Here is a 13,347-nt window from a genome sequence, read left to right on the forward strand (position 1 = left end):
TCCCCTCGCCTTCCCCTCGCCTTCCCCTCGCCTTCCCCTCGCCTTCCCCTCGCCTTCCCCTCGCCTTCCCCTCGCCTTCCCCTCGCCTTCCCCTCTCCAGGCCCGCAGCCCCCGCTGCTGAGCGTCCCCCTGGGTGGACAAGGAGCCTTAAAGGAGGTGCGGTTGAGCCGTGCATTCCCTCAGGCCTCGCTCAGGGAGAGGTTTGCCTGGCTGGGGTCTGAAGAAAGCAAAGCAACGGTCCCTGAGAAATGCTGGAAAAGAATTTTTGATTCAGTGTATTTCGTGCATAAGGAATGTGTGTGATCTGAGCGCTGATTTCTCAGGGAGCTTGGTGTAATCCTGGTGAGATTTAAAAGTGTGATCRCGGGACATTGCATGTTTCACAGAATCTTGGAATATCCTGAGTTGKAAGGGATCTACAGGGATCACGGAGTCCAGCTCTTTGCCCTGCACAGAATACTAAGGGTCATACCCTGTGCCTGAGAGGCATGTCCAAACTCYTTTTGAGCTCTGTCAGGTTGTGATTGTTGGGGGTGTCCTGTGCAGGATGGACTCAGTGATCCATGTGGGTCCCTTCCAACTGAGGACATTCAGTGATTCTGTGTTTTTAAAACATCTRAAGCTTTGTTTCTGCATTCTGGATTTTCTAAAATCTACAGTTCTATATTTACTTGCTTTAATATGCTGCTTTTTTTTTTTTGTTTGTTTGTTTGCTTTAGTGGTAGGATGAGAGCTTTGGAGAGGAATAAGATCACAAAGAAGACTCTAGAACTGGCTCAGCAATACTTCTTGCCCCCCTACGCCTTCCAGATCCGAGTTGGTGCTCTGTACCTACTGTATGGGCTCTATAATGCCCAGCTTTGTCAGCCAAAACAAAAGGTAATTGTTCCTGAGCTTTTATTCTCAGGACATACTAGACATAAGGTATGTGGTATACCTCTGTCTGCTTTGGCATCAGAAATGGTTAGAGCATTTCCTCTTACTTTCTTAAAATGACAATACTTAAAACCAGATTGGAAGCTATTGGGAAGAGGTGGGGACAGATCATGTGCTCATCAGCTGAGGGGTGAGCCCCATTACAGCCTGAGTTATTCTTTAGAATTCCAGCAGATTGAAGACTGAGTTATATTCAGTTCTTGCTAACTCATAAAAGTGTTGAGAGGGTGTATGCCTGAATGACATCCTTCCTTGCTGCTTTTAGGATAGGAGACCAATATCTAAAGGAGATGGAAACTTGGTGGAGAAGTGGTTTGTTTAGGAACTGTGTAATTTGTTTTGTGTGCACATGCAAAATTGAGTCCAAGTTTCTTAAATAACAAACCAAATTTAAAACAATCTACAATGATGCCATGATGTCTCATATTTTGACCTCAGATAAATCAGTAACTTTCATGAAGATGAATTTTGGCAATTTTAAAGCCACTGCTGTATAGCAACTGTAAGAGAGTACATGAGTTAGTAAGGAACTTAAGCAGAGAGAAAGTGAAGTGGGCAGAGTGGATGTGACAGGAGAGAAAGGAAGAAATAAGGGAGAGAGAAATGAGCATTTCAGTGGCAGCACAGCGTGGTATGGGTATGGTTTCCTAATCACTGGGGAATGGGAGTCTCCTAGGTGCAGACTATTTTTCACACACTTCAGAGTGTGAAGAATTAATGTTTTCAAATGTCAGAAAGGACTTGTGTTCCATGTCACTATCAAAGAAATCTGCAGTGAGAAAATTTAACACAAGAGTATAACAATCTTGTCCCCATAAAATGATGATAGTAATAAGAAATGTTATAGTGGGATCTTTTTTGCAGCTCTGTAATCATGTRACATGCTGGACACCCAGGTGTTGTCTGTAGTCAGATCACGGTAGTCAGCTGAATTAATTTTTATTGTTGAAATATTGGTATAACACATATAACTCTTTCGTTGCAGATCAGAATCTCACTCAAGGATTGGCCTGAGATCCAGAAATTTCAGCAGGATCTGCTTGACTCCCAGCACTATGATGCAGCATATATCTTTAGGAGACTGCGTCTTGCCAGAGCCTTCCATTTCACAGCAATGCCAAAACTAGTGAGTTATTACATCAATTACTTACATTTTTAAATACCTTCATCTTTCAATGCCTGAAGGAAGTATAACAGCACTCATGGTCAGCTGAGCCTTGAGGCTGTTTTGAAATGTAATATGTGTGGCTTTACACAGGTAGGTGATGAAGAGCTTAAAGGATGTTTGAAGGCTTCTCACCTGAAAATATTTTTTCAGTATCTAATGTTCCTAATAGATTTGTCTTACCAGCTGGAGAAATAAAACTGTGGTGAGTGCTGGATTGAATTTTTAACTAGAGAATAATTTGTAAAAAGTGCTGACTCTGAGTGTGTGACAGCAAAGCTGTTGTTGGTGAGATGGATTTATGACTTTCAGCATTTCCCATCTCCTGATTGATGGATATGCAGTAGGAATTCTCAAGAGGAGGTGCCATTTAAAGTTTTCTTTTAGGTTTCAAATGTTGTCTCTTGTTTTAGCTGACCTACAGAACTAAGAAGAAGGTTGAGGAAATTTATTTTAAAGAAGARTTTAAGGACCCAAGTAACAGAGTAAACAGCCTCATCACTAATGATATGTTGGAGGTACAGTAAYTTTTAAACTACATGTTAATCAATAGGGATTGTTTTGTTTTAATTCTTCTGTTGTCTAAGACCCAAAACTTCTCTAATCTGCACAGTCTTGTCCCTTGTAAGTCTCTTGTGCAATGCAGGCCAGGGTGATAGCCTGTAATTTTACCAGACACTCAGAAATGTGGTATTAAGTTTGGAAGAATTGCAGTACCTTTTTCAATACTGAAATATGCTCTAATGTTTTGTGGTTTTGTCTCAGTGAGATCTAAAAGGGTGTAAATGGTTAATTGTCACTTAGAGAGAAACAGAAAATGAGGGGAAGCACATTTGTTTTGATAAGTCTGCAGGTTGCAGCTGGTGGATTGATACTTGGGGTAATATGAGTTTACTTATCTGCAAGTCTGTAGCCTTCTSTCGCCTTTATTTCTCCTTTCAAACCTTGGGGGATTTTATTATATGATATGTGTTACAAAAAAAARTGAGTAATTCAAGCCAGGTAAAGGTTCTTACATCCCTCAGATAGATCTTTATTTGCAGATTTTTAATGTGTTGCTTGCAAATGTGTGTCAGTAAGGTTGACTGCGTGAAGTGTTTCTTGTGAAGTAAAATGTTTWCTTCAAAGAGATGAAAATAAAGAGAATGAACCCTCTGTGAGCACTGGCCCCAAGTAACCTTAGTTTAAATAATGCAAGATATTCTTTCTCCTTTTGCTTATTGATGGGTCAGTGCTAGGTAACTGGATTTCTTGGCTCTCTAAAACTCAAATGATCTAACCAGGTTCAGTTTCTAACATTCCTCCTGATCCAATGGTCTCCTCAGAGACCCTGGGTTTGTACATGGAGGACTAATATTGCTTTACTGTGGAATCTTTTTTTTCCTGAAAAGACACAATTTTTATTTTGTAACTTTAGGAACTGATGAATATTCACGACCACTATCAGAAAATGAAGTGTGTCATTTCAGCTGACAAATCCCAGCCAGACAAGGCCTTGAGCTTGATAAAGGATGACTTTGTGGTTAATCTCAAAGACATAACCTTGGAACATCAGGAATGGCAGCAGAACAGAATGGTAAGTGGTACCAACCACTGTGCAATGGTGACTTAGCAGTTTGGGTGAACATGTAAGAACTAGATTTCTTGGTATGATTACTTTGGAGCTGGAAAATCTGAGACTGAAGGAGAAGGAGCTGTAACACTGAAGGGATGGAATGTGCAAAACTTGAGGCAGAGATGTGGTATGGAGGAAAGGRCTTGTGTGTGGTCCTGCCTCTAGGATACCACAAGGACTGCTGAAAGGTGAGCCCTGAAGGTGTGATTTTGGGGCAGTATTAATCTGACCTGAAATTCCTCTGTAATACTCCTTGATAAAGAAAAGCCACAGTTAAGGTAGATAGAGGAAATGGGCATGTGTGTAAATACTTGTTTTGYTTTTTACAGTTCTTGGATTTTAGCTGTCTTGTATATGACAGATATTTAAAGAAAAATGCGGTATTTCCCCCACAGAAATTATTCCAAAATGCTAAAGAAACTGATGGAACAGAAAACAAAAAGAAKGAAGGGCCTTTGCTAGAATCAGAGGTAAGAAATATGAGCTACTTTGCTGCATTGCACAGGCCAAATCTGTTTATTTTTTGATTTCAGATCTCAGGCTAAACAGTATAGGTCAAAGCTTGATAGTGTCAAAATAAGTTCCAGGGACAGCTGGTGGGGCTGATTGCTTGATTTTGTTTTTAACTCTCATTGTTTTCTCTTGAGCTGTGACATTTACTGGTACAATACCTTTTAAATGATCATAATAAAAAGTGTTTCTCAGGTAAGGAGGGAAGAGAGCTGTGCTTTCTTGGCCAAACTCCTTTATGCTTCCTCCTCATTTAGTTTCAGCTRAAAAGAATACTCATTTTTTATGCTGTAAATTTGTCTCATKTTGTACTTGTCTGCTTATTTCGACTTTGAGTAAGATGTGAAGTTTCAAATTTGATTTTTCTCCTCCTGGGCTTTTTAACAGTGAAGGCACMCAGAATTATGCTCTGTCTTTTTAATGAAATTTGAACCTTTTTTTTCTTTAAGTACCGTTTTCATGGTATTGAAATTATGCAGAACTAATTATAGAGTTATAGCTGTAGTGAAATACTGTTCAAGTGATTGTCTGACRTGATATTCATTTCAGTATTGGTAATAGAATAAGACAACCTTTTCTGACTGGACTCTTGTTTCTTTGCAGGGTTCTGAAAGAGCAAGTGCCCTGGCCAGAATCAAATACAAGTCATACTCTGCAGTTGTTGAGGTAGGTATAAAATTTGATAAAAGGGAAGTATTTGTTTTTCAAGAACAGTTTTAAGTACCAGTTTAATGTAAATGTTGGGTCAAAAAGGAATGAGTTGAAATTGCACTCTGTATTTAAAATTTTGAATGTTTTAGTTTGCCTAACACAGGGAAACCCAAAGCTCTTATTCTTAGATTTATAGAACAGTGCAGATAAAGCACCTCCTGTGCTTGGAGGATTTTCATTTACAAGGTATCTGTTAATGTCTATGCTCTGTTTAAGTAGATGGAATTTCAGGGAGATGGATAAAAATACCTGAGAGATTAATTGCTCAGATTCCTTGAACATTAGATACTGGAATCTTGGAAGATGCTTGTGAAAATGGAACTTGGGAGTTTAAAGTCAGTTGCAAGTTTATGGAAACTTTGTTTCAATAGCTTCACCTTTAAAAAATACTGTTGGTTTGTGTTTCTCTTAGCAAGCCTATGAGAAACAACTTTCTTTGTATATTAACATCTCACGTTGGGAAATGAGTTATTAAATGAAATGGAGCTTTGGATTTTTTCATAGTGCAGACTTGTGATGGTGGTTTCTAGGCACTTAAGCAAAATATGATGGTAAGGAGGGTTTGCAGTGCAGCAGGTTTTGGAAGTGTTTCTTTAGCATAGAGGTGTGCAACGTAGTGTGGATTGGTAGTAACAGAGAACCGTTTGGGAATTAATGAATGTTTCATTATCTGCATTTTAAGTTGAACATTCATTAAATCATAGAAGGGTGTTGTCTTGTTAAAACTGAAGAACAACAACTAGTAGGAATCCATCCCCCCTCTTTCCCCTTCTCTGCTTTCTCCACCCTGCGCCAAGTTGGTTTTTTGGTCCCTTCTGGTTTGTTAAGTGACCCACAGCAAGATCAGCTTTTTTTGTGTCATTCACGTGTTTGGTTTGTAGGCTTCCAAATCAAGGAGACATCGTCAAGTACAGTTAGAATCCTCTGAACCAGGATCCAGTTATGTGAAGTCTGCAAGTCGAAGTAAAAAAACCAGCAGGAGACCACAGCCAGCAARGAGAAGAGGTTCTTCAGAAGTCAGAGGTACTTCATTGCATCCAGGAACCTGGAAGGCTACAAAATTGCTTTGCTAACTGGGGCAGCTGGATTAAATTTCACTGTTGTTCAGTGGAACACTTGGGAAATTACTTTTCCTAAGGAAATTCTGCTATCCAGTTTCTCAACCGATAGAAGATGCTCTCCCATCTACATTTTTTGTTTACTCCTTATTTGTTACGGGTTAAATAAAATTAAACAGCAAAATGGTTTTGAATTATCTTTATGTTGAAGATGGGGATTTAATTTCAAAGTTCCAAACTCTGTTTTCAGGCTTGCTTAGTCTCTGCTAGAAAAAAAGTTATTGTGAAAATTACTCCCTCTTCAGAGATGAGCATTGGGCAGTGTTGCYTTTGCTTGACTTTAGAAGAGTAGATGAGTGTTGAGGAGCAATAAGGGCATTTTGAATTATCACTGGACTGAGTTGCTGATTAATTTGCTTTAAATTGGTAGTTTAGTTACTTGTTATTGAAGGTTTTTAGTGATCCATGAAGGTACTGTGTAAGGTAGTTTTKTCTACAGCATTTGACCAGAATCTCAAGAGAATAGTTCTTTTAGTGAACAGTTCTTTTGAACAATTCTTTTGAACAGTTCTTCTGAACTCAAGTGAACAGTTCTTTTAACTGCTAGGTGAGGCATGTAGAAGAAGAAAAAAGCTGACTTTTTTTCCTCAAAATCTGCCTGCAGGTGAAAAGCAAGTGTCAAAGGAACCTGCTACTCGGCATATCGGGATGCCAGTAATCACAGAAGAGAACTCTGATGAAGGAGGTACAGTGACTGGAACTCTGGCAAACCAGTGATTTGGTTTTAAATATCCCTCTGCTGTGTTTTTCTGRAACTAAAGTTGATATTTTGGATCATATCGTGCTGCCTTGCAAAAGCTAGATTTGGTTTTAGCCTGTAAATTCTGTTGCATGRAAATTGAAGTTTTGATTTGAAACAYCACAGCAAAATCCCAAGAGTYGTGTTATCCTACACAGATTTTATCAGAATGTGTTCAGAGTTAAAATTGGTCGTTTAAAGGAGTCTCACTCTTCTGTAATACACATTTGTCTCGAGTTCATTGTACAGGGAAAAGATTTTTTTTGGTCACTCACCCACTAGCCTGTTCTGGTAACTCTGGGAACTTAGGAAGGAATAGCTCTTGCTGCCCTCACCTTTGCTGAGGGGACAGAGAAGGTTTCCCTCTAGCCTTTGTTTCAGCTGGGCAGTGTTTCAGGGATTGAGCTCCAGTACAGCAATAGCATCCTCTGCTGYACTAGAAGTTGTGWGAGATCRWTGGAGGAGGACTCTGGGAGCTGCASCAGGGGAATGGATGACTTTGCTGTCACTCACTCACTGGAAATAATGTAATTTTAATTGGGAAGCACTGGTAAAGCAGATTGCTCAAAGCTTAAAGTGGAACTGCTCTGCAGAAGCACAAAATTGAGATGTTGGATGACACTGAGCTGCTCTGCAACTCAGAAGCTTCAGGATCTGTTCTCAGTTGTCTGAGGAGAACATGGCACAGCAGCAAGAAAACTTCATCCTCTTTATCTTGAGATAGCTTATTTATCAGTGCCCTGAGAAGAGCCCAGGGCACTGCTTTGGTGCCATGTCTCAAACACAGAAGGTGTTCCTGGGAGAKGAGCTGGCCAGCCAAAGGCAGGGTTTCCACTGGCTGATGGGTTTTGCTTACAGAGTGGAAGGCAAACTTGGTAGACCAGGGGTACTGGTTCTTAGCTTGAAAAGAGGAATTAATTAGATGGCTCTTGGTTCTTACCCTGAAAAATGGATTTAATTAGGTTGCTTAAAGGGGGAGCAGAGGGTTAAGTACAACTTCTGGAAAGCTTTGATGACTTAGCTGATCATGAGGAGTGTATCTTGTGCAGTTAATTTACTATCCAAAATAGCTTGTAATGGAAGGATATTTCATACAACAGAGCATAATAACTATTAAAATATATGTTTAGTCATGTAGCACATTTATACTTGCTYCTTTTAGAGCATCTTATAATGCTGAAGTGAGATTACATTCTCTGGTCACTTTTAGTTGTGGAGAGTGGGAATTCATTCAATTTTAAATGGTCAGATTGAAGGCTTCATGGTGCATTTAATACTGTTCTTTGTTAACTTTCTCTTCACTTGTCCGCTGTTGTGGATGAAAAGTTTCTTTTTAAATCAGGAACATAGTCCATTTGTCAGAATTTTCCAGTAAATTCTGAAGCATTAAAAATACCCATAAGCAGTCTCTTCAGATATTTTGTGAGTATTCAATTTGTCAAATTCACAGCTAAATCTGAAAGGTGTTTGTGAGGACCAGAAATCTCTTAGGATGGATGAAGTTTTGAAGGAGGATCAGTTGATACTTTGAATGATAGTGTGCTGGTGAATCTAGAAAGATTTTCATATTTAAAAACCATGAGGAGAGGGATTGGGAGGGGATCTCAAGAGTTCATCTGGTTAATTTCCAGTGCTGGATAGAATTAATTCTCCTTGAACCATTCCCAGGTGGGAAGATGGATTTAAAAGCCTGTGGGAAAAAAACCCTCTCTTTATTTTCTTTCAGAAGTATCTCTCCCCAAGAGGAGAAGACGACGTTAGAGGATCCAGTTGGAGAAGTGCTAATGTTCATTTTAATGACAAAATGAAAATGTCAAAGGTAACACCAAGTGCTTGTTTTGGATACCTTTGAACATAAAAGAAGTGTCTGGGACCAGAACCACAGGTGATGCTGGAATGYTTGTGGTGACTGGAATACTTCAGCTGTCTCGTGGTGCAGCACCTGGTGCCTTTATTCACATGGTGAATGCTGCTTGTGGGATACAAAGTTGCTGTGTCCCATCTGAGATGGAAAGAGAAGACTCAGAAAATATTTGCACATCTAAGACATGTTTATAATCATTTATCTCTGAACATAGGGTTATTGACTGTTGAAAATGAGTACAATAAATTATTTTTCACAGTTGACTTGCTCCATTTTATGGTTTGTAACTTCTCTGTTTATCATGGTTTGATCCCAAACATGTGGAAAGGAACTTGTGATAAGCCTTTTGTTGTACCCTGGCTCCAGCAGAGCTGGAGTTACTGTGTTTCCAAAGGGAGGGATGTAAATGTGTTTATTAATTCAGCAGATAATCCTTAGATGTATGAGGGCAGGACTGGAATTCAAAATGATCTTTATAAATTGGAGAGGAGTGAAAGAAGTGGGTGTGGAAATAAACATGGATCTCAATACTGAGAACAGGGGCAGGATGGGGAAATGTTTGCTTGACASCAGTGCAGCAGAAGAAGCARATGGACTGAGAATCATCMRCTGGAGTGTCTTCTGTAAACACTAAAACCTCTGGMATTTGTGTCATTCAGCCCTGGAAGATGCTAGTTACTCTACTTGGAATTTCTCCAACTGATCACAGCTRTTCTTTCAAGAAAGGCCAAAGGAGTTGAAGAATCCTTTTCTACGAGAACAAATATAAAATAGAAATTTGAAATATTTTGAATACAAAAAGGATCTAAGTTGAATAAATTATTTTGGAARTATGATTCTCAAAGGCCAGAGGAASTTCTCTTAGCTAGAAGAAAACTTTTAAATGGAGCTAATAAAATAATTTATATGTAAGGTTTCCATAATAAATGTGTTGGTTGGCAAGGAGAAACAGGTTTGAATGACAAGGAGTTTGGACACTGGAAAAGCTGATGATGAAGTGCCAGTGTTGCACTTGGCCTTGTTAATGAGAAAAGAGGAAACTCTTTGTAATAAAGCCAAACCTTAATGTGCTGTAAAAGGAGCAATCAAATATTCAGTTGAATAACCCAAGTTTATAGTCTAATTCAAAAGTCATTATTAGCCCAGATCTAACTAGAATAGAAAAAGAATACTACTAAACAGAAAAAGCCTGATAATGGTAATAATACAGTTAAAATCAGCATACTTGCATGTAGTAAATACCCTTTTTTCTGGTTTACAGCTCATTCTTCTACTTCACTTTTTGTTCTAAGTTTCTTTGGCTTGGATAGAACATGTCCCAGATTTGGTCTGCTTAAAAGTAGTCATCTGTGGCTATAATAGTTTTGGAGGTGTAATTTCCCTCAAATTTGAACAATTTGGATTTATTTGGGTTTTCTGACTGACAATGCATGTGCTTTTCTGTTACCAGCACAAGCACTGCCTCTGTGCATTTCTGCTCCTAATTTTTGGTGAGTAGGTACAAGAGACATCAAAGAGACCTCCAAGGAAATTTAATCAGTTTTTGCTCAGTAACATGTTTAGGGAACATGTTTAGTGCTGTTCCCTGCAGTGGCACTTTTTCATAACATGACCATCTTTTTATTTTTTTTTTTTTTCCATATATGTTTGAGCCATCCCAAGAGCTTAGTAGCAGTGGAATTTGTCTGCATTTTTGATGCTCAGTGACATAATTTCTCTGCAAATGATTTACAAAGCATGCAAAGCCTTGGCTAGGCACAGGGATGGATGCATTCCACTAGCAGTTATTTTAATATTGTAATCATGAAAACAAATGTTCTGTAATTTGTTTATAAAATTACACAGATGTAAAATGGGAGTTATGATTAAAGAATAAACTTAGAACTGCTGACTATATGCATGGTAATGTTTCAAAACAATAATCCTTAGAATTTAGAGGCAGCTGAAAGCAGAGTTTCATAATGCTGGTGTAATCTTTAAAAGAAAGAATCTATTGCTGCAGTCTGAAGGGCAATTACAGGCTTTGAAAACARGAGAGTGACTTCCTAAAATGCTTCATTGAAGCAAGCAGCTGTCATTTTAAAAAAAACACAACAATAATTCTGGACTTCCAAATAGTAGTAGTAGATTTTCTGAGATATAAATTCTCTCCTGCTTGTAGCCTCAGCTTCTACAGTARTTGAAGGCTGCAAGGAAACTTTAATCTCTGTAATGCCAGTCTTAACTTCCATCTGTGCTGATGGATAGGAGTGAGGCAATATCACTGTATCTGGATGTTGTTACAGTATTCAGAAATAAGGAGATACTTTGGCTGTAACTTCTCTGAGGCAGATACACAACTGCTCATCCAAAAGGAGTCACCATTTCTYTGGCAAAGCCAGAAGATCCTCTTAATGGTGACTTGAACCAGTGCTCAAGTATTTGCAAGGATAATGAGTGATGAAAAGCAAAATAAACCTAAGACACCTAGAGGTGACATTAGTTTACAGAATCACAGAATCAATTACCTTGGAAAGACCTCTGAGATCATCGAGTCCAACTTTTGATTTCACCACTTTGTCAACCAGATCATGACACTGAGTGCCATGTCCAGTCTTTTACACTTGGAAGCTGTCTAAGTGAAAGACATTTTACAGTTTATTTTTTATTCTTATTAAAGAAATCAACAAGGTCTAATTAAGTYAAAGCAAGTGCAAAAGGCTGCACTTGGACAAATTAAATTCAAATACCAGCTYGGGAATGCTCCTGTAAGCAGCTGTGCTCAATCTGGAGGTTTTTGCAGCCTTCAAATTGAAGTTGAAACAGCATTATGGGAGTTATGAGAAAAAATTCCAGATGTTTTGGATGACAGTGGAGATCTGTGGTGTGTAGAGTTTGGTGTCAATGTAGGTATCACCTCCAGAATAACTGGAAATCCTACAGTAAAGGGGATTTTACTGTTTGTTATAAGGCCAAATTGTTAACTGTGAAATTCTCTTATTAAGTAAATTAAYGTTGCTGCAAATAGCACAGTTCTATTGTAGTGAACATGGAGGAAAATTAATTAATCACCATTTGCATAAACACATATTACAAAGCTGTAAAGGCTGTTACCAGTGAGGCTGTTACATTCACTCTAAGCACTTTCTTTTTCAGACTAAACTCTTTTTTTTTTGTTGCCTGTTTTTAGGATTCTAAAGGTAGASCTGATCCTAAAGAACAAAAGAATGCTTTGAGGTTTATTCTAGCATTATACTTAGGTATCTTATGTAACAGGACCCTATGCAGAGTGTAATTCTCTTATCACACATGCTTAGCAGGTTTCTTCAAATGACAYTGATATTTTATCCCTTCTTTTCTGGAATGTTCCCTTTTGTAGTTCATGCTACATCTGGAGTTGCCTGTTTGGATTTCACAAAGCTTTCTTTGTGGACGTGGCTCCCTCAGCCCCTTTTCTTCTCAGTCCTCAAATCAGGGCACGTGGTTAAGCCAATTCCTTCCTCCACGTGTGTGCAGCCCAACACTTAACTGGGACTGCAGGAACTTCACAAGCTGCAAGGAACTGAAAAACATGCTGAGCTCTGTCCTGCACCTGGCAGAAACACAGAATCACCAGGGTTGGAAGAGACCYTCAAGATCTTTGAGCACAACCCATGCCCTGACACCTCAACTAAACCATGGCACCAAGCACCACATCCAAATCTCTTTTTAAACACATCCAGGAATGATGACTCCACCGCTTCCCCGGGCAGACCATTCCAGTGCTTTATCACTCTTTCCATAAAAAAACTTTTTCCTAGTATCTAACCATCTAATCTAATATCTAGTGCCCAGGGCTTCAAATTGTAGAATATCCTGTGCTGGATGGGACCTACAACAAGCACTGAAGGCAGCTCCTGGCCCAGCCCAGGACACCCCAGGGTGTTGTCCAAGTGCTGATTGAACTCTGTCAGGTTTTTCTTCTGGTGCTGTGGCCACTGCCTGGGGAGCCTGTTCAGTGCCCAACCACCCTCTGAGGGAAAAACCTTTTGCAAATATCCAGCCTAAAACCTCCCCTGACACAACTTCAGACCCTTCCCTTGGGTCATCAGAGAGAAGGGATCAGTGCCTGCTCTTCTGCTTCCCCTTTGTAGCCCTTGGGTCAGTCTTCTCCATGCTGTGATGTAGTTTGGTTACAATAGAAGCAATCAAAGGAACATTCTCTCTCAGCATCTTGAACTTGCTATAGCAGACACCACACTGCTTCCTCTTYGGTCACAGCAATGTAAACCTGGATATGGGAAATAAAGCAGGATATAAGGGTGAGCCATCACCTGCGAARGGTTATTGGAGATGGGGAGTAACTTGTTTGGTTCTTATAAGAGAGTTTCGTRTGGGCTTTGAGAAGTAAGGCAGCAATTAAATCCGAGAGAAGGGCTCAGTGCTCCCTGCCGGGCAGGTGATGCTGACACGGGGCTGGGAGCTGTCAGTGTCCATCCCGACAGGGGTGGGGGCTGCCTGTTGTATGTCACACGTGCTCCTACCGGTCAGCACAGTCCTGGGGACCCGTGCAAAGACACGGAACGATATTTAGGAAGAGCGGGAGCAGCCCCTACCCTTCCCAAGCCGCCTTTTGGGGTGAAATGCGGCAGAGCCCCGGCCGCCGGTGCCGCCCCGGGAGAGGCAGCGCCGCTCCCTCCCGCAGCCCCGCGGGACCCCGCGGCCGCGCCC

The 13,347-nt window shown here is 40.0% G+C and overlaps 1 protein-coding gene across 2 annotated transcripts in view; it reads left to right on the forward strand.

Annotated features, from left to right (window-relative positions):
• The window catches only part of SNAPC1 (small nuclear RNA activating complex polypeptide 1), a 10,510-nt gene extending 463 nt beyond the window's left edge, over positions 1-10,047 (forward strand). The window contains exons 2-10 of one of the 2 annotated variants that reach the window (XM_057378771.1): positions 708-879; positions 1,922-2,062; positions 2,515-2,619; positions 3,519-3,677; positions 4,112-4,186; positions 4,830-4,892; positions 5,819-5,960; positions 6,660-6,740; positions 8,521-10,047. In XM_057378771.1, the coding sequence (XP_057234754.1) occupies positions 708-879; positions 1,922-2,062; positions 2,515-2,619; positions 3,519-3,677; positions 4,112-4,186; positions 4,830-4,892; positions 5,819-5,960; positions 6,660-6,740; positions 8,521-8,555 (973 nt within the window). In that variant the 3' untranslated portion in view covers positions 8,556-10,047. Of the gene's footprint in view, positions 1-707; positions 880-1,921; positions 2,063-2,514; positions 2,620-3,518; positions 3,678-4,111; positions 4,187-4,829; positions 4,893-5,818; positions 5,961-6,659; positions 6,741-8,520 lie in introns of those variants that run through there. The other variant, XM_057378769.1, reaches the window with a different exon arrangement.
• Positions 10,048-13,347: the final 3,300 nt, after the last annotated feature.

Source organism: Malurus melanocephalus, unplaced genomic scaffold (assembly GCF_030028575.1).
Source record: "Malurus melanocephalus ecotype Western Australia unplaced genomic scaffold, MMel_1.1 scaffold_373, whole genome shotgun sequence".
NCBI classification, from domain to species: Eukaryota; Metazoa; Chordata; class Aves; order Passeriformes; family Maluridae; genus Malurus; species Malurus melanocephalus.